Source organism: Gobius niger, assembly GCF_951799975.1.
Source record: "Gobius niger genome assembly, chromosome: 19".
NCBI classification, from domain to species: Eukaryota; Metazoa; Chordata; class Actinopteri; order Gobiiformes; family Gobiidae; genus Gobius; species Gobius niger.
In genome coordinates this window covers 7,107,299-7,133,027 of record NC_136870.1, presented here as the reverse complement: position 1 = coordinate 7,133,027, position 25,729 = coordinate 7,107,299, and the positions used below count along the sequence as shown (strand labels likewise).

Below are 25,729 nucleotides of genomic sequence, written 5' to 3'. Positions count from 1 at the left end.
CAATATCCATTGATTAAAACATCCATCCATCCATCCATCCATCCATCCATTCATCCATCTTCTTCCACTTTTCCATTTCCGGGTCGTGGGGGCAGCTGTTGGAGCTGCCCAAATCACATTGCACCAGCCCCTTATGGCTCCTCCTGCAGGTGGTGGGTCCACAGAAGGACGGCCTCACGATTAACCAGGCCTGTTTGTCTCTCATAAGGGGCTTCTGAATCGCTCTTTGTCTGACCCGTCACCTAGGACCTGTTTGCCATGGGAGACCCTACCAGGGGCACGAAGCCCCCGACAACAGAGCTCCAGGATCATTCGGGTGCTCAAACCCCTCCACCACGTTAAGGTGGCGGTTCCAGGAGGGGTGATTAAAACAATGACTAAAAACATGTACAATAGGCCAGGATGAATGAGAGTGTGATTGAGAGTGCGCATGGGGGACGACGGATAGAAATGAGTCCAAGGCTACAATCTGGTTTGGCTTAGTCATTAACATGCACTGTCCTGACCAAATAAACCAATAAATAATACATAATAAATAATAATCCATCCATCCATCCACTTTTCCGTTGCCGTGGGGGCTGTTGGAGCTGCCCAAATCACATCACACCAGCCCCCTATGGCTCCTCCTGCAGGTGGTAGGTCCACAGAAGGATAAACAATGATGATTTTTTTTTAAAGTTAACAAACCTTGGCAAAACACAGACTGGGTCAATGATCAATACATCCAACTCATTGTAGCATTTGGATACTCATGAACACCAAATTGAGAACTTTACATTTTGAAATCTGTATTGGTGTAATGTTACAGTGGATTGTGAACTGTTCAAACTTCAACTGGTCAAATACTACTGCATGAGTTAAAAAGTCAAAGTTCATGGTGGCTATCGGGGCTGCTTGTGACTAGGCTTGAATCAATTTCATGCCAATACTGCAGATTTTTAGCATTATCATTGACCAGTACTAGAACCAAAACATCCCATACTGTGTTTTAAGCGGACTCAGTATCGATGAATGCCGCATTTGGTTGTTTACTGTGTTGTGGCTCATATCGGCTTAAATTCTGGTTATTACAGCTCCGCAGATACCAAAACCCCACAACAACCACGAGATACACATTTATTTTTGTTGCCTTTATTTAATCTTTAGAGTGGTCTTGGTTCATCTCGCATAATGAGCCATGAACTCTGGAGCTAGAGATCTTTGTATAAGTCTCACAGTTGTTTCTCTTCACACTACTACTCTGAGTCCAAGCATCAGTATCGAATACGACTAAGAGGCAGAAAAAACACTTGTTGTAGTGCATTGTGCCTTTGTTTGATGTGTTTTTTTTGTCTGTTCTAGAGGGAGGGAAGTGTCAAGGCAAGCTGACGTTTCCCTGTGCTGCCAAATAACTACATTTAAATGGATGTGGTGAGGTTATTGCTGCATTAATATGACATAAGCGTGTTATTGTTGAAGCAGCTCTGTGTGAATTTAAATGGGTTTGTTTCGTGGCATATGGGGGGGATGTACATTGTCCACTGTCAGAACCGAAATGCCACCAGCAATGACCTTCTTAGCACCAATAATCGGCCTGTGACTCTTCATTTTCTCTGTTATGGTGTGACTTGTTTTCACTCCAAGGTCAGCGTTGTAATAATTGATGCAGATTGTCGTCCGAGATGATGGATGCTCTTTCCGCATCCCTTCGCTCCATCACGGTCCAGCAGCGAGGCGTGCGCTGGTCAAAGAGGTGGTCAGGGGAAATCGAGTTAGCGTATCAGTATGCGGCTCAGCAAGGAGGTCATGTGTGAAGATGACCTTCTGTTAGACATTGTTACGCAAATGAAGTAGATAATGTAGTGCTGGGTGTAGCCACAGGTTACTTGAAGTCGAATTTAATAGGTGCACGTTCTTCTTGGTGTGCGCAGCATAGGTCTCTTAAGTTGGGTTGGTAGATAATATACAGTATATTATACTGTATAAATATAATATACAGTATATTTGCCCAGGTCTGGTCTGAGATGATTGAATCCAGCCCACGACTTGTTTGGCATAAATTCCTGAGTATGTCCAAAAAAAAGTCTCTATCCCATTCCTTTGCAGAGTATGACTTTTTTTTAAAAGAAATTACCAGAATGCTCATTACAGCCAATAGGGGGCAGCAGAGGACACTGACATAATGAGAGATCAGGACACAAACAACGCATTGGCCCTGTCCCAATACTCGAACTTCCACCCAGGGTGTCCCAATACTCGAACTTCCACCCTCGCGCCCCTCATATGCGCGTTCCCGATGATGGGTGCGAGTGCGTAGGGTGTCCCAATCCTCCAGAGGGGTCTTTCGCCCACGCCCCCTTTGCGCCCCTGATCCACACTTCGCCGAAGCCCGCATCCAAGCGGACTTTGGCAAAGCATATTGCCCATAATTCTTTGCGGTACAGACCAAAGAGACAGAAAAATGGCTGCATCCGCGGATCTTGCGCCGAAAAAAAATACTTTTGATTAAAGCAGTACTAAGTAACGTGTTTACCTTAATAAATCCTTTCCGTAGTCCCTGTGGGGGTAATACAAGTGTTTATGGGATGATTGGAGGGTCTTTCATCTCCCCCTGGTGTCTCTGGACAGAAAACCATGTTTGCAACTTGGCTGCCACCGGACCGGAGAAAGCAATACACACTAATGAAATCATGAAGAAGAAGCTAACATGCTAACGGGCAAAGCTAACTGCGGGCTAACGTCACTTTAAACAGTATTTACAGGCAAGTTTGAGTGAAAAAAAATATTTCCATTGTATAATTGGATGCACAGTATCCCTCTCTCCCTTCGCCCTTTTCTGTCAGCGTAGTATTTACTCTCCAAGACAATTATTAAGTTGAAAAATCGTAACTTGCTACAACACCTGCAGTTGCGCTTATGGCCTCTAGGGGGAAGGGTTACTTAGTACTGCTTTAAATATTTCAAACATAAAACTTACCAGATACTCGTTAGTTACCCACTCTACATTTAAAGTAAAAATTATACAGTGAGCTCAAATAAATAACTAATATCTAATATATATTTATTTTAACATGTTTTAACGTCAACTCTTTAACTACTATGGCTAAATATTTTCAGAAAATAATAGTCCTACTAAATACCAGTATCATATATTCAAAATACATAATTTAGTGTAGTGTACAATAGGATAAAGTTGCAGAATAAGTTCGCGTTATTGTTAGTGTAGCCCTCCGACTCAATCAGGCTTCTTTTGTGGCCCCTTATAAAAATGAATTGCCCACCCCTGGTCTAGACCCAGTTGTTAAAAGATGCCAAAACACAGTGCAGTGGTAGCGCGGCCAGCTCGACTACCGTACATGCTTCTCCAGTTTAGGCAGTCCTGCAGATTTTCTCCGACAATCTGATTTTTTGGACCTTCAAACCAAGCCGAAAAATAATGAGGCCATTCACAGAATGTGTGTGACGGTATGAGGTTGTCTGGTGCAGAAATACAATGTTTATGACGAGTACGTGGCTGAAGAACAAACGGTAATGAACAGTTCAGATATAAGACCATAATTAAGACCTTCTTGCAGAGTTTGACCTTAATCCAGTGCCGCTGTAATTAAATTAGGAGAGCTTTGCTGGCTATCATCTTTGTCACTCTGTCTCTCACCTCCTATTATCATTTTGTTAATGGCAAAAGCAGAAGCACTCGCTGTGATTACAGCTCATTAAGGACCTTCACAGACTTCTCTGAGGGAAATAAACAAGTGCTTAATTGAAGGGGACAAAACCTGACAGAAAAGCTGCTATGGTCAAGATCGGGGAGGACCCCACGACATGGAATGAGTAATGGTAATGATGAGCGATGTACAAGACTGAATAGATTGCTGGTAACTAGCTTGTGTCTGGTGTGACGCTAGAGCTCCAGCTGAGAAAATGACTTGGAATTGTCCACGTAGGTGTAATTAGCTTTCTAATGGCCCACCTCGACGTGGGCTAAAAATACCTGAGGAGCTTCGCCTGAACGACAGCGAGGCACTTCGTAGCTAATTGCAATGCCCGGGCGTGCCGGCGTTGTCAGGTCCAACGCAAATGTTTGGATAATTAGCATGGGTCAGCACTTCCACAATACAGTTAGGAAAGTTACAAAGCACTGTCTGCCGGAGTTTCAATTTCAGCAAAACATAGAATAACCACTGGTCATCATTTGGTGCATCAGAGCAAACTGTACCATGCATTAATTAGCTTACGCAGAGTGGCTGTACGATTGTTCTCTGACTATATGGTTAATAAAATCAATGGTTATGGTTACATTTATATACATAACTAGGCACTCAAGGCACTCTCCTTTGTCCCCTTCGTCGATGTCCTCGGTGGTGAAGCCGAGTGTCCTCTTCCCAGCTCAACTGGAACGGCCTCCAGAGCGAGCGGCTACGTCCGGTCACGTGTCAAATCATGTGATAAAATATTAAATTATGCTTACAAGAACAATGAATAAAAGAGGCCAGGAAACTGTTTAGAAACTGGTTTTGGTTGGCTGTTGTACTGTTTGAACATTTTGGCCTGAATAAAATAACATTTCTGCAAGAATTTCAATTAAAATATATATTCAGCAGGTTCACAGCCATAGGCCTAACTTCTCAACTGCACTTCATTAAGATTAACTTTATATAAACCTTATTGTTACATCTTTACTTGCTTACAAAACTTCCACCAATGATTTTATTAGTACAATTTTTTTTTTGCACAAACGTGGAACAAAACCTTTTATTTAGTGAGTACAAACAAATGCATTTTTTTGGAGAAAAGGAAAGAAAATAAAAAACATCGGATGCAAGTTTTTATGCTCCCCATCAAGTGATTTTAGCACTTCTTATGGGTGAGCTTTAATTGTTGCATTTTCACAATTTTAGCAGCCTTATACATATTTTAAAAAAAGGACATTGATCTACGTGCATTGATATCTTTTAGGCTTCATCTTCTCCATAGAGCAAAAGAATATTACACTCCAGTTGGTTTAACTTCTGTTCCACATTCTGCTGATCAATCACCAAATTGTGTGTTGGTGGTGATTGCAGGGGTTCCAAGGGGCTGCTTAATTTGATTTTTTTCAAATAAAAATGTTATACGGACAAATTAAACAGTAGAAAATACGCACAAAGGCTTTTGTCCGAAGTCAAAGCTTACTGATGGTCCATTTTAAGTGTAGATGTATTTTTGATGGAAGGACAAAAGGTCGGGAACGACGGCAGTTGAATTCTATCAGTCATTGTTCATTATTGTCATGATTGATTGAAAGGTCAGCTGCAGTGTGTACAATACAAGTCCCTACATTCTGATTCAGAAGTCAGTGAGTCTTCCACTGCTACAGGAACAAAACATGTTACTTGTGCAGATCATGATTCATCGCTACCTTGGGCAGCGCTCTTTCAGGTGTCAAGGATTTCCTTCAGCGATTTGGATTCAATTTCTACGATTTTCCGCTCAAAAACAGTCAATGGTCAAGGTGGTAAAAGCCACAAACATTACATAACAGAAATGACCTTAATACCAGAAACTGATTTGAAAGTTACATCCTTGGATCAGCTTTTCAAAAATAGTTTTCTCTTGTCTCCTCAGCTCTCCTCTTGCTGTACGACGTCACCAACAAGAGATCTTTCGACAACATCCGGGTAAGCCACGCACTTCTGTTCAACCCTAAACATTCACAAAAAATGGTTCTGTGACTTGCAAGCTATCAGAAATCAATGTCCATGAAGTTAAAGTATGCAACGTAGGGATATAACGCATAGGGAGCTGATTTTTCCTCCCAAATCGACCATGTGTTTGAAGGCGCCTTGATTTCCCGTCCACTCCCACTGTGATCTCCCCGCGACCCCATTTGATGCCACTTCGGTTCCGCTGATTACGGAGCGGTTTAGGACAGGGACAAATCAAAGCACCGCACCACAGTTACGCAAGTTCACCTGCTTGGACTTCGGACTCCGCCGGACATCCGTGAGCTTATTACTTGACGTGCAGCCAATGTGTCCAATGTGCAATAGGTCAACTCCGAATCACTGTGGCAGCTGTTTTGGTTTTCCAATGTCTTCAGTCGGCAACGACAAACCTTGTCACAGGGTTACAGTGCATGTGATATGATTACATCAGTGAGCTTTTTTTTGGTTATTCCTTAGCATTTCAAATTCCAAACCGTATAAAGTTGAAGGTCTGTTGGATTGAAGCGTCCCAGATGTTGGGAGTAATGAGTGGAAGTGTGGCCTGAGCAGGTCCACACTCTGAATCAGGTGTGCACAATAAATATCCAGTTTCCTTGTCTTACACAAAATGGAAAAAGGAAAAGACATCTGTCAGACACTGTGATTTGGTCCGGTCCCAATGTTTTTTGAAAACTTTCAAAAAATGACAAGCTTTGAAAAAATATTGATATTGGAACATAGAATCATCAAACGTTTTGTTGCCAATAGCCAACAAGGTCACAAGAAGCAATTTTTCAACTCAAACTTGCTCCTGGCTGTGCGCCTTGAACTCGTACTCGATTTGGAAAAACAGTTTTGGAAAAATGATCCATCCATTTAGTGATTGCACAGCTTGCGACACATTGACTTTAACCTTGATTCGTTTGTGTCATGGAAATATCTAAAATGGGTTGTGGTATCTATGAATCCTCACCTTGACGCTGACGTCCTTAAATTGCATTGTGGACGACATTTCTGAGCCAGCCACTAGCTAACCCCGCACTTATGGTCACTAAATACTATTTAAAAAGTCTATTGTCTAGACTGGATTGAATTGTCTGGCTTCAGCTTCCGAGTCCATTTGGTTATTCTGTCTGTCAGATGGCAGTGATTAAAGTCTTACACAAGGCTGCGTAGTCTGGCACGAATGGTCAGATCCTACATGCACATTATGCAAATCTACTTCAGAGCCCAGCACTTTTCATTTTAGCAGCTCATTTTATCCTAGTTTGAGTCAGTCTTTGGACAAAAGGGGTTCAAGTTTAGTCATTTTAGTCATTTTTTAGTCTTAAAACTGCCTCCCACTGGTGTAAACTGATGTCATGTTGTCGGGCGCTTCACCCGCCTCGCCTCTGTGTGAGTGGTTTGTGGTACGAAGTCGACGGCGCAGAATGGCAGCCTCTTTTCCGTCAGTCTAACCCAGGGCTGTTGTAGTTTTCCATGGCGAGGATGGAATAACAAATGGTGTTGTTGAGATTGTGTGGGAAGAACAGAGCAGTTCAGTCAGAAAAACATTTAGTGACAAAATCTATTTGGTCGATGAATTCATGACTTACAATCAGTCTGCCAGCCCGACGTTTTTGCCATCAACATGAAATTGTTCGACAACTTGTTTTTGCCGCTTGACATCTTGGTGTGAAAAGCGTTGCTCTGGAGCCGGTGCTTGTGACTGCAGCATTGGTTGTGCAGATCCGCAGCAGATGCCCGCTCGCCGGGGGGGCCGTTTGGACGGTCCCCGTGTGAGTGGATGGACAGTGTGGGCAGTATTCCCCATGGAGAGGTCAAAGGGCACACCTGTTCGACGGCCGACCGAGACTCAACCCCTGACGTACACCACACTGAAGCTGCTTTCATTTGTTCCACTTGTTTGTCTCAGTGGGCAAAACATGTGGTCGTAGTAGTGTTGTAGTATTATTAGCAGCATTACTTTACTTCCCTCTTACATCCTCATAATGATATTTATTAGAATTGAAGATATTTTCTGTTCAATTTTCCCGATGAGCCATTAGTTCAAAGGTTTGTGACTAAGCTTCCAGAGATTTCTTCATGTCAAGGAGATTATTGCACTAGTTTGCTTTGCTATCTTATCCCCACAAAACAATGCTTTTCAGATCCTTTTGTAAAAGTTCATTACAGAGGGGAGCAGTATTGAAAAAGTAAATATCTCAATATTTGATAGGAACTTTCTCAAAACAGACAAAATATAAAGATCCAACTCAATAATGCATTTTTTCTTGATTTTCTTGAATTCAGTAAAAAAAAAAAAAAAAAGAGAAAGTAAATACAATGTGTCAGCCTGGGGGTTGAGTCATCAGATGGTTACTAACAATCATTGAATAGGGATGCACTGAAACCACTTGATCTAAAACCGATACGAGTACATTGATTTGAGTACTCGTCGATACTGAGTACTGATACGAGTACAAGGCATTTTCCTCGAACTTGCTTTTTGAAGTGTAAAGACGGTTTATAGAGGGACTTTTTCACAGCGCTGTATTCATTTACTTTTATTTATTTATTTAATAATGGTATACAGGTTACTTATTGGTGGCTACTTATTACTACTGCTCATTTTTATTAATTTCTACAAATTGCGTATTGCTTTACTGCAACTCCATGTGGATTTTCCGTACGTGTGTTTTGTAGACGAGAGCAACTTTTTTTATTATCATTTTTTGATTATTTTTGCTGCAGCTAAATTTCGCTCAATATGGACATGCTGTATCTCTTTATTTCGCTCACTTTTTAGTGGCTGGGTTAGTTTTACAGATAGATTAAGCCCCTGGGCTTAAAGCGACTAACTAGCCGCTGGTTTGCGGCTAGTTAGCAACATTAGCCTGTCGTCTTGGAAAACACTGCAGACACAGCGCGAGGTACAATAAAGAAAACATTTAGCTCTGGTGAAATCCAGCACAGACTCTGCTTCAGGTAGGGTGCCGTCTGTGATAAAGTCAGCTCTATGTGGAATATTGTATTTCCACTGAAGAATTCTCCACTTTGTTGCTCTTTGCTCTCCTCAGCTGAGAGCTGCGTCCCGTAGGCGCGCTCTGCGGCACGCCAAGTCGTATCGGTTTCTGGTATCGGGACCACATTAATGAGTATGAGTATGAGTATGAGTATGAGTACAAGCCTGTAGTATCGGGCTGATACCCGATACTGGTATCGGTATCGGTGGATCCCTACATTGAACCATAATACTCTCCTGTTGGCGGGTCAGCAGTGCAACTCAAACAGGAGGGTCTTTCTGTCGTCTTCACGAGTCTTCACAACGCCTTTGTTTAGAGACACAGCAGTCAGGGAACCCTCTGCACGCTCTACAACCACCACTGCCAGCCTGTGTCTCTGTAGCGCTTCGATTTTCTTTCAAATGCCTCTTCACACCCCTCCTCCCATGGCACAGTAAGTTCCACCAGGATGATCTTCTTTCCTGCAACATGGAATTTGTTCTTTCACCTACATTAGGGTCCTAATAATGCTAATAAAGTGACATAAAGTGGAGTTACTGAGAGCTATCCATCCAAAGGCACAACCACTTACCCACAAGACCCGGCTGTCAGTCAGGAATCAGCCATTTGTCTGCAGGTTTGGCCACTTCACATTAGCTGTTATTCTTTGCAGCGCCACAGGTATTGCTATTGAAATGGTAATTGGAGTGGAAATGCAGGGCTGCAGGCTGTCCAGCGGCACACCGAAATAATGTTGTCAGCCTTCACACTATGTGGCTCTGCTTCCCTCCCCAAAGCACAGAGCAGAAGAAGCCAAAATAACACCGGCTCGTTTCCATTTAGACGGCCATTCCACTTTCACACGCGTCAATGTTATGAAACCTGCATTCAGTGCTGGTTAGGGACTACGGACATTCTGTGATTTTAATAACAAAACATTTCATAAAGATCTATCCTGTCAGACCTGCTACATGAGTGAAGTTTCTATAGCTGCACCAGCTATGAAGTATTTTACTTTTATACAAATTGTAAAAAGCCATTTTCCGCGAGACTCCAGACACTTGATGAATGGTCTTTTCCAATTTCCACCTGTCCAATATTTACCTTTTCATCATGCCCAGCTCCCCAACTTTGGCTCCAGTGTCCTTTTACTCGAAAACATTCAACTTTGTCAGTTCATTTTCAGTTGTCGCTTCGAAGAATAACACACATTAAACGCAAATTATTCTCGAACATACTTCTGTCACTCTGACCAAAGTGAAGATTGAGTGAAAACGCTGATTGCTAACCTTGCTAACTTTCCTGACCCGGAACAACAACACGGGGAAGAAAACCACAATGCAAACGCGGTTAAAGGCTAATAATATCTTCCCATATGGAGCGCTCTTCTCACGTAAGTCTCAGGACGAGCTCATCTCTCTCTCTTTCCCTCTCCATGTGCGTAGCGGCGGCGCGTCGTGCAGTGATGGAACTGGTTCACCCACCGTTTCGTACATTCCGTTAAAATTAATTAATTAAAAAATGCAAATAATAAGCTCCACTTTACATTTGTATGAGCGTAATCTGAGCCTTGATATTGATGAGCAGGTGACACTCTGAAAGTCGTCCTCTGAGACTTTTACGCACAAGTTTATACACATTTCTGTTGCAAAATGTACCACAACTGTTCAGATCAGGTTTAGTTAAGCTCCATTTATCCTGCAATCTCACATTTTTACTAACATAAATAATATGCATTTATATACAGTATATATATATATATATATATATATATATATATATATTTAAAAAAAAAAACGCTTATGAGAGATTCATGAGGGATGAAAATTGCTCATGACGGATGTTTTTCAACCCTGTTCTTCAAAATGAAGGAGAGAAATTAGCCCGAGCGAAACCACTGTTGTGGACATAAATAACCGGGGCTTTAGGTTTCCAAATGTCACTGCTTGTGTTACATGTGTGGCCTGTGTTTACCTTCAGAAACGGCACGGATGCCCCTAAAACATTAAGGATAGTTCAGGTTACTGCTTCAGGTCGAAGAGCACAGGCAAAGGATTATTTTCCGTCGGTTATTTTTCGGCTTCAAAGACGCTGACTTTGGATCAGACCGGTTGTGAATGAATTTTAACCTGGATGGCAGGGGAAGCGAAGAATCAATGGTATCATCATCCCGCAGCTGTAATGCATCTGCTGGGACAACAAAATGGCAGTCGCTGTTATTACGCACTCACACAAGGGGGCAGTGTCCTGTCATGCGATCCCGGGTCAGTGTGTTCAAGAAAGTTGGATTATGAAAAATGGAAAATGAGTTTGGTGTTAAGGCAGGTCGTGTCAAAAACTGGAAGGCATGTGCTTAAAGCTATGGACGTGGCCTAACCTTTACAAACAAGTTCTGAAATGCATTTGATTTTCAGTCTCGTTTCAGATGTGTGCTCCTGGGCGTGTTTCCTTTATGGTGCAAACCAAATCTGGATTTTAAAACATAAATTACAACAAGCGCAATTGCAAATGCCGGAAAAATAACACAATTAAATGATGTCTGAAGGGATCTCAAGCAATCCTTTCAAGATCTTTATTATTCATCCTGCACGGTGTAGTCTGGGATTACCATGCACCTGTTTAAAACCTGAATACAGAAATATAATTATGCAATGTGGTAAACAGCGTTGCATTTCCCCAATGATCCACAGTGGAAGCTCATATTTCAGAGCCTAACAGGTTCCTAAGTACTAAACTCCCTGTTGGTGAAAAGGTGAGCCCTGTGGCGTGTCTGCAGTGACACATGGCTGTACAGACACGCTTCCCGACCGTCTCAGGTATCGATCCGCAGACCCCAGGGCTCGCGGGCCACGGAGAAATCCATAAATCATTGCATAACTAAAGGCGTCTCGCGGGAGGCTGCCGCTGTTGCGCCACAGCATCCCTCGACAGTAAAGTAGAAATCGATGCCATGAGCTCGAGGTGTCAACTCATGGCGGCGAAGTGCTCGGCCAGAGGGGGGAATTAGAGGAACAAGTGCAACAGTTTGGATTTATAATCATCAATTTGCACCTGAATAGGATGTAATAATAAAGCAGCTCCAACACTGTCTGAATAAAGAATTTTAAATTACTTTGAAGGTTGAAGCATTCAGTGCACCCAAGTCTGCAGCCTTCGAAGTTACATCTTCTTTTGTGATGAAAAAGTGTATTTTGTAATAAAAATGTCTCTCAGAAGATAATTAAGGTTATATACACAAGGCAACGTGTCATACCAAAGCAATTTTTCACTCTTTAGTCATTTTCTGCACTAAATGGAAGCAAATGAGCACACACAAATAATGTCAAAATCAGCTACTTATGGATGTTTTGTCTCATTCATTCATTAGAAACTTAAAGGCATATTTCAGGACTTTTGATAGAGTTATCCAGAGTGTTGATTTCTGGCAATCTGTATTTTTTAATTTATGCAGGCCTTTTATTTGAAGAGTTTAATGGTGCAAGGCTAGTGCTAGGCTAGTGCATGTCTATGGTAACTAGTAGCCTGCATTAAAAACAGTCTGATCTACCTGAGGCAAATCACTTATAACACCAGACTAACCATATAAATGTCTGTGTTAATTATAACCATTTTTCATTTAAAATAACTTGTATTCGAGCAGCATCGGCGGAGTGATCTGCTAGAAAATAGTCCCTCAAAATGCGGTGATTCATTTGAGGCAAGGTTCAAAATATCATTCTATCGACACAGACATTTATATCGGTAGTCTGGTGTTATAAGGGATTTACCTCAGGTGCTCTTTGGAGCGGATCAGACTGTTTTTAATGCAGGCTAGCTGATACCATAGAAATGCGCTAGCCTTGCATTAGCCTAGTGCCACTAAACTCTAATAAATAATAAAGGCTGCATGAATGAAATAAAAATATATCTCCAGAAATCAACAACACGCTGGATAACTGGGAAATGAGGCCCTATGTCAGGGGTAGGCAACGTCAGGCCCGGGGGCCAAATCCGGCCCTCCAGCACAGAACCTCCGGCCCTCAAGATGATTTTGAGAAACATTACTACACAAATCAGAACGTACTTCAACATTTTTTGGGTTAAATGGGAGAAATACTGTCAATGCACCCACATTAAGTCATATTATGTACAACTCCGGCATTTGTAGAAAGTGCACTGGAAAAATAATAACTTTAAGGAAGTAATGACAGAAACCTACTTGAATTAAGAGATTCAATCTAAAGTTTGGGTAGATTTGGTCTGGTCTTAGATCAGATAAAACATCTTATCGCTAATGGAACAAGTCATTATTCTCTTAACTCAGATTATATTGTGTCATTTCAAGTAAAAAACAAATCTTTTTAAAAGTAAAAGTTCATTTGTCTGATTTCAAAGCGGGTTTTATGCTCGTTCTATTGGCATTAGCATTTGTATCTTTATCTTAGATTAGTCCAAACAGACTCAAACTCAACTTAAAGAACCTTTATTCAAGCAATTTTAAGTCTTTTAACTCATTTAAGATGGTCACTTTTCTAGTGTGGTGCTTTACTTTGGCCTAAAACTGGCGGCTTCGGCCCTCGGTCTTTTAAAATGAAAAAAATTGGCCCTACGTTAAGAAAACTTGCCTACGTCTGTCATATGTCAAAAATCCTGAAATATCCCTTTAATCAGATTGTCCAGTAGAAGTGTAAAACCAGCACGATACTAAGACACTTCACCCACTTTTATAAATGTGATGTGTTCATAGTGGTGGCGTCGAAAGAAAAAATGGTCTCAATGATTTTATACCATCTTTATAGCATAAAAAAATCCATTATTATTACTTGTATGTATATTTGATTACAATATAAACTTATACAAATCCATGTTACATTTTTTAATAACAAACTGTCACTGAGTGTTACAGCATTTTTATTAACATCCCTCGAAGAAAACCTAGGAATACATTCTTCAGATAGAAATCAATATTTCCAAAGGCTGGTCCACAGTACAAGGCCAAGATTTATTATTTTCGAAATCTATCATCTGCACAATTCCCAGAATATGGTCGGAAAAACGGCAGTAGCACCGGCCATGACTCACTCTCCCTCTACACTTCAAATGTATGATGAAAATCAGCCAGATCAATTCAGAAGCATAGAACAATTCCTGCATAAAACGTGAAAGTGATCAAATCAAATAAAACGTTTGGAATATCGCCAGCTGTGATTCACCAAAAGCAGGTTTTAGCGTCTCCTTGAAAAAATGTCCAAGCCAATTTTCCTAATAGAGCTACGGGAACATAAAAGGCTCTGTGATAAACTGAAAAAAAAAAAAAAAGGAATGATGAGAGACAATTGTTCTACAGGGTTTTTGCTTTAGCCAGACTCCAAATTAATGGCACAAAATCTCTCTCTAGCTCTCAAGCCTGTTTACAACTCTCATTTGCATAACGCTTGTGCCTCTCCACTCCCAATTTTCAGGCAGACGTACAAATTGGAGGATAATTGTTGTTTTTCTTCTGCATTTATATCTTCCGTTTTGTCCAGTTTGTCATAGATTGTCATGATTTTCTTTCTTTCTTCCTTCAAACTTCTTCTTTTTGTTTCACTTTGCAGGGCATTTTCGTAGTAAACAAATTCATCTCCCACCTGAGCTGTACTGGAACATCACTAGTAGAATTGTTGCTTCATTCACAAAGTTTTGAATCATTACCTTCTCCTCTCTTCTTCTAATGCCGATCTTTACTGTACAAGTTTGTTCCCTCATAGATGGTTCAGTGTACAGGGAAAATGAATGGGAATTTTTGAGATTATTGATTCAATCATTCACACTACAAGGGAAAAATAAGTCCCTTTCATCTTTCCTCTATGCCAGGGGTAGGCAACGTCAGGCCCGGGGACCAAAACCGGCCTTCCATCATCAAACTCTGGCCCTCGAGATGATTTTGAGAAATATTATGACCCAAATCAGAGATCAAATGACTGTTAAAGTACTCTAGAAATGTGAAAAACACTGTCAATTCCTTAAAATGTCTTAACAGAGCACCCTTATAGGCCATAATCCTAAAAGAATACTCATCTATAGGTAGAAATGACTTAAATCTGTTTGAATTAAGAGATTAAATCTAAAGTTGGTGTAGATTTGGTCTGGCCTTAGAGCAGATAAAACATATTCTTGCCAATGGAACAAGCACAAGTTTTGTCTTAATTCAGATTATTTTGAATCATTTCAAGTGAATAATTTTTTACAGTAAAAGTGAATTTTCCTGATTTCCAGTGGGATTTCTATTTGTTCCATTAGTTCAAACCGACATAAATTTAACTTAAAAACCTTTATTCAAGTGATTTTAAGTCATTTATCTAATTGAAATGGACATTTTTACAGTGTATTCGATGTATAACACTGGCATCATAGAAAGTGATGCTTTACTTCAAATCCTTCAATTGGAGGGAAAACCGGCCCTCCACCAAGCAAACCTGCCGACCCCTGCTTTATGCTATATAATGAAGACGCCAAGCACAAGACCTTCTCCAAGCCTCTTACCAATAGCCTTATATAATTACTCCGTTTTCAGCTGGCCATAAACTTAAGAGATTTCCATTCTCACCTCTACTCTTTTAATTTAGCCGGGGGTAATAAGTGGCAAGCGTCCCCCCTCGGCTCTCACTCTTTTGATGGGTGAAACCGGCTCTTTCTCTCCTCTCGTTTCATTTCACTCCCCTCATTTCGCCGCAAAGACAGAAGACGGAGCCTATCCATGCGTCTCATTTAGTCTCTCTAGCCTTTTGTTCTCGCTTCCCCCTTCAGCTTTCACTTATTAGTAGCTCCACTTAAGTGAGAAGTTCTATCAGGCTTCCTGTCAGACAGTGTGGACCACAGTGTTTGCCTTTCCAACTGTACGTATTTGTGTGAAGCCCGTCAAAGTGTTGGGGATGAGTTATATAGAGTAAGTGCTGCTATTTAAAGCTTGGGCCATGTTGTTGAACTTCCGATCTTTTTTTGTTTGCCTTCTTTTATTCACTGTTGGACCTTGAGAAAGTTCAGTGCTTTGATTTCCCAAATCTGATGGATTAATGTTGGCTTTGTGTGGATTGACATAAATTGCACAACCGGTTTTAATTTGGAAGTAAGGAGGAGTCTTTTGACAGAAAGCAGGCTTTTTGCCGCATAAGATGCCATCTAGACATCGACTTAGAAACGATTCAACTCATAATTTGCTCGGCCATTCATGTGTGAAAGAACACAAGGGTGGAATACATTACGTTGCACCTGCTGATGCGTTTTTTGCTTTTGCCTCATTTGGAAGCTCGCCTGCCTGCAGCGTAGCCCTCGCTCACCGTGTTCTGTAATGGTCCTTTCACTCCTGTAGCTGCTGCTGTGAGCCAAACTCACATTAGCCTCCTCGATCTGCTTTTGCATCTGCATTTCCACTTTGAATGAATTCAGTAAAGAAATATAAGTTTGCAGAGGTGGGTGAGTAACCAAAATGTTTACTCAAGTAACGATTCTGCAATACTATTTTTGCTCAAGTAAAAGTATAAAGTTCAACTATGTCAACATGAACCTTTGGTCACTTTTTGAATTACTCATTGTAGAAAGAGTAACATTAAGTAATCATTGATATAATTTCCTCAAAAAGTCAAAAGTAATGGTTCTCTTCCTTCCTTTGGCACTTCAGTTTTAACTTTGAAATGCCTCTGAATACAGATGAACAAACTAAAGTCTAATTTGACTAGACTTTCTTGCGTCACATTAACCTCTTAACTCCCACCTGAAAAATGTGACAAAAACTCAACAAAAAAATGACAAAAATCCAACAAAAATGTGACAAGAATTCAACAAAAATGTGACAAAAATTCAACAAAAATGTGAAAAAAATGTGAAAAAAATTACAAAAACTCAACAAAAATGTGACCAAAATTGAAAGAAAAAAGAAAAAACATTAAAAAAAAGGTGACACAACACAGCAACAAGGTGAGGAAAAAGATCAGTTTTGTGGGTCTTAGCTTTCAAATGAGGTGCTACACAGGCCTATATAATAACCTAAGCAATTGGTTTAGGCGGGTAGTAAGAGGTTAAGGGGTAGGAAGTAGGAAGCATTGCCACACTCGACGCATGACAAAATATAAACGGCAAAACGCAGCAAGTTGAGCATTATGCAAAACATTCATGTCAACATAACGGCAGATTCTTGAATTGCTAATTGCAGGATCGTCCTTTAACACTTCTTGATCATTGATGAACATAATGCATTTGGCCAGTAAACAGCTGCTCCTCAGTGATTACATACTTTATCTTTTATACTGTCTCGAGAATTGCGCCAGCATCTTTAATTAAGCCTGGCACGTGTCTCGAGAAGGGATGGAAACATTATTTTTATTAGCTATACAGTAAATTGCAAAACAGCGCAGCGTAAACACAAGCAATGATAATATTCACTGATGATCGACAAAGGCTTTGCAATGTTTTGTATTCTAAACTCCAAAATGTTCAGTGCAAATTTGTTGATTGATAATCTCTAAAAAAGCTGGAAGACAAAAAAGCAACATCTGCACAGTCTGACACCGGCATAAATAACCTTCTGTTTTCCTTTGGAGCTAAAACCACAACAGAGTGCCAGGTGTATCTTTGGCAGACGAACAATCTGTCAAGCCAATCTTCACCCCGCTTTCTGGTCCTCGCCGCATTGGAAGTGTGTTGCAGTCGTCTCGCTGTCGCTGCTGCTCCTCAGACTCTGAAACCCAGTTTAATCTTGTTACTATTGACTGGCAGAATGAAGGCCCACCTACCAGCTCGGCTCAATCAATCAGTTTCAAAGCAGAGGCACTTCTTAGCTTCTGAAAAGTTGAGGAGAAAAGGGCCTTACCTCTCTTTGCTTCCTGACGTGGGCCTGTCTTGAACACTTCTTCATGATTTGGGCCTTGTTTCAAGAGATAGCTCTCGGGAAAAAGCAATCAGCTGCGCTACTTTTCGGGACTTTTCAGATTTTACTGGAACTGGCGGTGGTTCTTTGATATTTTGCGCAGCCTTCTCATCGTTTTCCTCAAAGACGTCATCAGGGTCTGACATACTCTTTGCATGACGCAATTCAACAGTGCGTAACTCTTCTATAGTGACTGGCAAAGTGGTCAAGGAGGGTCGAACAAAAGAGTCCGAGTGGTGCCGAGATTTTGATTCGGGAAATGTAGCGGAAAGAGGGATCTGAACTGATAACCTTCCGGCGCGGGATCGAGATGCAGCGTTTCCGGAATTCTGTCGGACCTTCCAACCAAAAGGATCTGGACCTGTAATGGTGGACGTTTGGGTGAGTGGTGGTGAGGAACAAGTTGGTATGGAAGAAGATGGAGAGGAGTTCTGCACAGTAATCCCCAAAACCGGACAGGAGTAGCGTTTGCTGGTAGGTTTTGCTGGTTGAGGTCTCAGTAAAGATACACTTCGTCGAGGAGGTTCGGGTTCCTTTTTGCTTTTCTTTACGATGATGACAGCAGAAGTGGACGGCTTAGTGAAGTCGGCTGACCACTGGTGAAGGTGAGAAGTCTTGTTGCATGGGTAAACTGCAGACAAAGGCCGGAGGTTAGACTGTGGTCTGGTGTCTTCTCCTGTTCCAACATGACTGCTGTTGGATCGCTCCATCATAGCTCCAGACTAAATAACAAGAAGATCCCTCAAGGTTCAGTCGATTTGCAAAGCGTCAAGAGTCTAATGATCAGAGAAAGAGAATGGCTGTTTACAGTTTTGGAAAGAGGAAGTAAATCACCCGTTGACTTTGCAACATTTCTTGCAAAACATTGCAAGTGTTGCTTTGGTAACAGTGACAACATTGGAGTTTTGTGTGAAGTTGTGCAATAGTTAGCTAGTGCTTTTTCACGTTCGGCACGTTTTTATGGAACACTAATGCTGTAACTGTAAAAAGGAATTACTAAAAGCAAATGCAAACTGCAAAGTGTTAAAAAGTATATCTCAGAGCCGCCTTCTCCAGATCCTCCCCACCCTGTGACACCCCCCCCCCCCCCCTCCAACCACTACTTCCCTAAAACTTTAAATACACTCTCCTTATTCATTTGCATGTAAGCAGTGCAAATATTGCACAAATGTTTGCAGCGGTTTCAACTGGAGTTACTAGTTGTGTCGCGTTGAGTTTATTGTAATAAATTAAAATCTTATTCTTGCAATTTTGGCCTTGTGAAAACTCGGACAGTGTTGGAGAATTGTGAATGATGAAAAAGCCTGCACACTTACTCCAAAAAGATTGCATTCATTGAGACAACGTTTCGATCCACATGGATCTTTCTCAGGTCATGTGTTGGAGAATTCCCAAGTTGTGACGAGATGAGGACAGTAGCAGCGGCTCCTGTCTCGTCATGTGGAGGGTTAAACAACTCACCTTCAAATTGTGTGGAAGGCAACTGAAGGAAGGTAAACATCAAAACTCCCTCCGAAGTCAGTCGCTGATGTCTGTCCTTTTCTTCTTACTAAATCCACAGAAATATGTCCTCACATGGCTGTGTTTACTAATCTGGGTTCAGAATAAAGAGAACCACTGGGCTGGTCTGACCATTCAAGTCTGCCCATACTTTTACATAAGAAGGGAAAGGTATGACTTCACTGGAGATTTTCTTCTCAAACTGACAGAAAGACATACAGTCAGGACCATCGACCCTATTTGTATGTTTTGGGCTCTATTAAACCACTACAATCGATTTCAAATGAAACACCACATTACACATTACATCCAAATTGGATGAACGGTGTAGGAATTACAAGCATGTGTATGTGAGCCTCCCACTTTTTAAGGGATCATAAGTAGTGGCTGCTCAGCTGTTCCATGTCTGCTCTTCCCTCATTATCCCATTCATAAGGAACAGGTGAGACGTCCAGAGTTCATTTTCAAATGTGTGATATTTGCATTTTGTTGTTGCGGTTAATTCTCAGTATAAATTGAAGAGTTACCACTATCAATGAAGCAAGCCATCATTAGGCTGAAAAATCAAAACAAACCCATTGGAGAGACAAATATATTGGGTGTGGCTAAATCAACAGTTTGGAACATTATAAAAAAGAAAGGACACACCGGTGAGCTGGAAAACACCAGAAGACCATGGATGACAAATGTGGTGGATGGAATTCTTTCCCTGGTGAAGAAAACCCCTTCACAACAATAGGTCGGATAAAAAAACCTCACCACAGAGAATACAGACGATTAACCACAAGGTGTAAAGAGTTTGCCAAAAAATATATTGAAAAAAATGCCTTTACAGGGCTGAAGCAACATCCTAACATATGAGACAAAGATCAACTTGTACCGGAGTGATGGGAAGGAAGGGAAGAGTATGGAGAAATAAAGAAACTGCTCATGACTTAAAACATCCCACCTCATCAGTGAAACATGGTGGTGCAGCATCATGGCATGGGCTTGTATGGGCCAATGGAACTGGTTCTGAAGTGTTTCAGGCAATATTATGAGCTGATTTTCAGCCAAATGCTTGGACGCCGCTTCACAGTGCAGATGGACAATGAACCAAACCTACTGCCAAAGCCACCAAAGAGCTTTTTAAGGCAAAGAAGTGGAATGTTATTCAATGGCCAAGTCAATCGCCTGACATTAATCAAATTGAGTTGCATTTCACTTGCTGAAGACCAAACTGAAGGGAAAATGTCCCAAGAACAAGCATGAACTGAAGAGTAGAGGCCTGGCGGAGCATCACCAGGGATGAAACCCAGCGTCTGGTGATGTCCGTGCCTTCTAGACTTCAGGCTGTCATTGAAGGGTTTGCAACCAAGTATTAAAAAAGCAAAAAGTTTGATTTGCAATTGTTACTTTGTCCCATTACTTTTGGTCCCTTGAAAAGTGGGAGGCTCACATAAAAACGGTTGTAATATCTACACCGTTCATCCGATTTGGATGTAGATTGCCTCAAATCCATTGTGGTGGTTTGTAGAGCCAAAAACATGTCTGTGGACCTGACTGTATCTGCAAGGACTACATAGACTTCGACAAAATGTTGAAAGTTTTATTGGCAGCACAAGAGTGAAACAAATGAGCACAAATGAAAAACTTTGATCCATTTCTCCACCAAGTATTTCATTACTGTTAAACTATTAACTAACAAATGTGTTTGAGATAGAAAGTTTGCCACCGTTTTGAAAAACATAATTTACTTGCTGTGCTTCTGGTGTTTGTCTTTCTCTCCGTGCTCGTCAATAGTTTTTAAAATTATTGACTAAGCTATCCATTTCAACATACAAGTTTATACACACCTATTTCTCTTTGGGATTGCAAGGACAAGTCAAGTCAAAGTCCCCAGAGAGAACCAACAGCTCCCCAGGCTAAACTGGTCATCTCCGCTTTCAACCCTGACCTCGGCGTCTTTTATGCTCCTTCATTAGCCGCGATGAAAGCGAGCGCATCACCCGCGTGTTCCCCGCGACAGCACATCTCACATGTCAAGTGGTGGGCGCCTACACGTGTCCTGCCTACACACTCCCAACACCGAGCGAGTTCTTTTGAAGTTTTTGATCACTTTTCTGCTCACAACGGCGCTCACACTCTCGCCCCCCCCCCCCATAATCCACCCACGGGCCGCCGGAGCTCTCAAGGCTGCGAGTAATTGGCAGGTCGGCGAGTTGCGGAGAGAATCCGAGCTGCTAGGTGAGGCCCCGCAACATTAATCCGTGTGTAATGAAGCGCCGTAAGAAACCCCCGGGGAGTAAAGGATGAGAGAATGGTGTAAACCTGCGGGCGAGGAGCAAGGATAAAGGCTAATTGAAGTGGATTTTTTTGTGCTGGGCTCGGAGATGACCTTTGTCCCGCTGTTCAATCGCAATGAAGGGTATTTTAACAGTGTTGGCCACAGACGGTCAATATGTGTTCATCGATGCTTGAAACGTTAGCGTCGGGCCCGCACTCAGCCGGTCATCGTTGCTTAGCTTTTATTATGGCGACTTCGCTTCCGTTGTCAGGGGAAAGTCTGAGGCAAGCATTTCTGTTTGACTTTGGTGTAAATAAAACCTGCCATAAAAGAAATTAACAATAGCGAGAGGTTGGATGCAAATATTGTCCCGTGGTAACAAAAGCATTAACCTCTTAACTCCCGCCTGAACCGAGAGCATTTTCTCCAGTTCAGCTTTACCCAAATCCTGTAAGCCAGTGTAATACCTCATTTGAAAGCTAAGACCTACAAAACTCATCTAAATGGATCTTTTTCCTCACGTCATCAAATTTTTTTCCATCTTTTTTTTGGGGAGTGTTCAACTAATTTTGTAACTTTTTTGTCATTTTTTTGGTCATTTTTTGTCACATTTTTTGTCATTTTTTTGGTCATTTTTTGTCATTTTTTTGTCATTTTTTGTCATTTTTAAAATCATTTTTATGTAATTTTTTGGTCATTTTTTGTGTCATTTTTTGTTTTGTTTTTTGGTCCATTTTTTGTCTCTTTTTGTCACATTTTTGTCACTTTTTTGTCAACGTTTTCTCAGTTTTTTGTCACATCTTCATCATTGTTTTCGTCTCAGTTCTGTCGCTATTTTCACACCTTTTTTCCAGAAGCTTTTGGACTGGGGTAAAGGCAAACTGGAGAAAATGTGCTCTGTTCAGGTGGGAGTTAAGGGGTTAAGACTTCAAATGGTAATTCTGTGTTGCTTCATTAAGATCGTCTAAGTGAATTTGAGATCGTTTAGTTATTGTCTTGCCAACGGTGAAAAAGCTGCATTTTTCCTCACATTCGAAGCTAATAAACATAATTCCTTGAGCAAAACAATCGACACAAGATGATGTGGATTATTAACGTGCTAATGAGCTCCAAAAATCTATCATTTGGATTTTGAAGCCAAATGTCTTGTGTTATTTCCTGCGTCGCCTCATGGCATGTTGTAAAAATAACTATTAGACAAATACAGAGATCTATAGAAGGTAGCGCTCAGTGGAAAAGGTTCATTCATGAATATATCACCATTCATCATTCAGGAGGAGCTGACAAGAATATTCCGTGACATTCGCTCATGAAAGTGGGTGGAAGGGAGAGATGGGTAACAAAAAATCACTAACAACCTGTTTTTGTGTCAACGCTGCCCCTCCTCTGCGCCTCATCGCCAACACTGGCTGTTGCAAATGAGCTTTTTAACCTCTTAACTCCCGCCTCAACCGAGAGGATCTTTTTCCTCACGTCATCAGATTATTTTTCCATCATTTTTTTGTTGGGTCTTCAACTCATTTTTGTAACTTTTTAGTCATTTTTGTAATTTCTTTGTATTTTTTTTGTAATTTGTTTGTCAATTTTTTATCACATTTTTGTTATTTTTTTTCTCATTTTTTCGTCAATTTTGCATCAAATTTTTGTCATTTTTTGTCAATTTTTTATCACATTTTTGTCACATTTTTGCTATTTTTTTGTCATTTTTTCATGCATTTTTTGTCAATTTCTTGTGACATTTTTGCCACATTTTCGTCACGTTTTTGTCACATTTCCATCATTGTTTTCGTCTCAGTATTGTTGCTTTTTTCACAGCTTTTATCCAGAAGCTTTTGGACTGGGCTAAAGCCAAACTGGAGAAAATGTGCTCGGTTCAGGTGGGAGTTAAGGGGTTAAAGAATTATGTGTCTCCTGCTGCCTTTGAAGCAAACAGGTAATTTCCCGCTTTATATGATGGGAAGTTTATGTCAAGCCAGCCTAATATGTTAGCATACACATATTGTATAGCATATTTTTGTGTTTATTCGGGACCGATAAGAGAAATTATCAAAGGTAATGCTATCGATAAAATCTTCCCATCCCTAGTACCACCCAATAAAGCCTGACGAAGCTTCTTGGATAAGAAGACACAAACCCCAGGGTAAAGATATGTTTGTCTGTGATGGAAAACGTGATTATTAGTGCACACTTTTACATTTAATAAGATCAAAAAAGCTCAAAACTTGTAATGTGGCTTTAGTTGTAAAAATATACTATTATTCAGATCTAAAATTTCCATTTCTTCCCCTCTTTTCAAAGGCACACATTTCTCTCTCACAAATGTTGGCTCAACCTTGATCAGCAAGAATATTTGTACCAATACATCTAATTTTAATAGAAGAATCCAATCTTCTTTCAAATATGCACTAACTCCGTGATTATAAAGCATCTCCAGTGTAAAAGGGCTCGCATGTTAAAACAGACAGATGCTTGTTTGCTTCAGATATAATCACCAACATTCACATCCCAGGAGTAAACAGTATCTACACTGACACTGGTGTTTCCATAATTATCTAGCATAATTATACCATGAAAGCAGGACAGAGGCACCGCTGTAATATAGGTGGCTTTACCCTGCATTATTCAAAACATAGCAAGTCATTCCAGTAATGCATTTGTAGTACAGTTGTGTAAACATGGATGAAGTGGATTTGACTTATCCAACCAACACATGGAGTTGCCTCAAAGGAATATCCTCAAAGTCCACACGTAGGTTTCACAAATCTTGGTTGTTCAGCTGTTGTTTCAGTGTCGGTTGTTCGGCTGTTGTTTTCATTCATCGGGAAACAAAACCACCTTTATTTAATTAATAAAAGGATTTGACGTTTCAATCGCAGATGATTGAACTCTGTTTTGGATTTGGATCTTGATTTTAGGACCTTGCTCTTGACCAGTGGTGTTATTACCTCAGCAGCACATCTTCAGCTGGTACCTCAACATCATTAGGTGTTTTGGACTTCCTGTCTTCTGCTTAGGGAGGCCCACCTCAGGCTGAAGTGGAAGGCTGTAGGGTTTTGATGAGTTGGTTGGCTCTCTGGGGTGGCTTGGCATCACAACGCTTGATTGTGGCGCCAGGTGTATCTGCCTGGGGTTAAGGCTGTCTTGCAGCCCACTGGGATGTGCTTGAGGCCTGCAGGGAATGGTTGGGTCCTCTCCAAGCCAGAGACTTTACCTTACTGGTTCCTATATTCCACAACTCGCTACATGTGATTTTCTTTTTGGTTATGCTGTCCCATCTCAACCACTGAGCTTTCTGTGATTGACTGACTGCTTCAGAACATCTGGCAGCTTCTTCTTGTTGTTGGACCTCTTCCACCACCATTTGACGACACTCTGCTAGAGCGGCTTTTGCCATGTAGGAGCTGAAACTCCCATTCCAAAGCCACCCCTACACGATACTTTGTTTTCTTCAAAGCATATACATTTCTGATGCAATGTGGACAATTAACAAGTGCAGAAGCCTAACTTCGTTTCTGTGCTATTTTGATTCCTGTGTGCAGTAATCTATTTCAATTGAAGAAAAACTCCAATCAGAAATGTAGCTATTGAAGATTTTTTAAATTCATAAAGAAACCCCTGATATCCCAGAATCACGCTGTCTCTCATTTGCTTCATCCGGGGCCATCGCTCCACACCCAGCGCCCCCCCCCCCTCGCATGGCCAGGCTGCTGTATCAAACCTTTTGACTGGTTATTTCAAAAGCCATTGTGTCCTCGTTTCAGGCAGCCGCTCACAAACTTCCTTTAGCTTAATCTTAAAGGAGCAAGAAGTTTTCTCTTTAAAGAGCATGTGAGAGCGAAGCATTGCTATTTCATAAGACTCTTCACAGACCAAAATCAGGTTCGAGACCCTTTGAGAGCAGCACTTTTTTTCTCCTTTTGATATTTTATGAATGATGTGTGGCCTGATTCAGTTTGATAGTTGCATTTTACAAAACCATAGGCTTTGATACTATGTCATGTCTTGCTGTGATTTTTATGACAAATGTTACAATAGTGATTGTATTTGCCGTTTTTGTGGAATATTTTGTGTTTGATAACAGGTTTCAGTTGCACTCATTTTAAACACATTTAGGAGCATTCATTGTAAAGAAGACAGAATCTATGACAAACCCTCAGCTTGATGTTTAACTTCTGTTTTTTCACTCTTATTTTATTTGCAATTTATACAGTGTGAACAGGGAGTAGTCATGACCCAACACTTTTCAAAAGGAAGTTAGCCAACACAGTTGTAGTTTTGCCAGCCCAATGGTACAACAAAGACAACAAAACACTAAAGCAGGGGTAGGCAAGTTTGCGTTGAGGAGGGACGATTTTCATCATCGCCAAAACACCAAGGGCCGAACCTCAACATTGTAGCCTAAAGTAAAGAACTTTTTCTGCAAATGCCAAAG

The 25,729-nt window shown here is 41.0% G+C and overlaps 1 protein-coding gene across 1 annotated transcript in view; it reads left to right on the top strand.

Moving 5' to 3' along the window:
• rab26 (RAB26, member RAS oncogene family) overlaps nt 1–25,729 on the top strand; it is a 78,372-nt gene that overhangs the window by 38,625 nt on the left and 14,018 nt on the right. Inside the window, exon 5 of the mRNA XM_079578010.1 lies at nt 5,584–5,636. Within this exon, the coding sequence (XP_079434136.1) occupies nt 5,584–5,636 (53 nt within the window). The remainder of the gene's footprint in view (nt 1–5,583; nt 5,637–25,729) is intronic.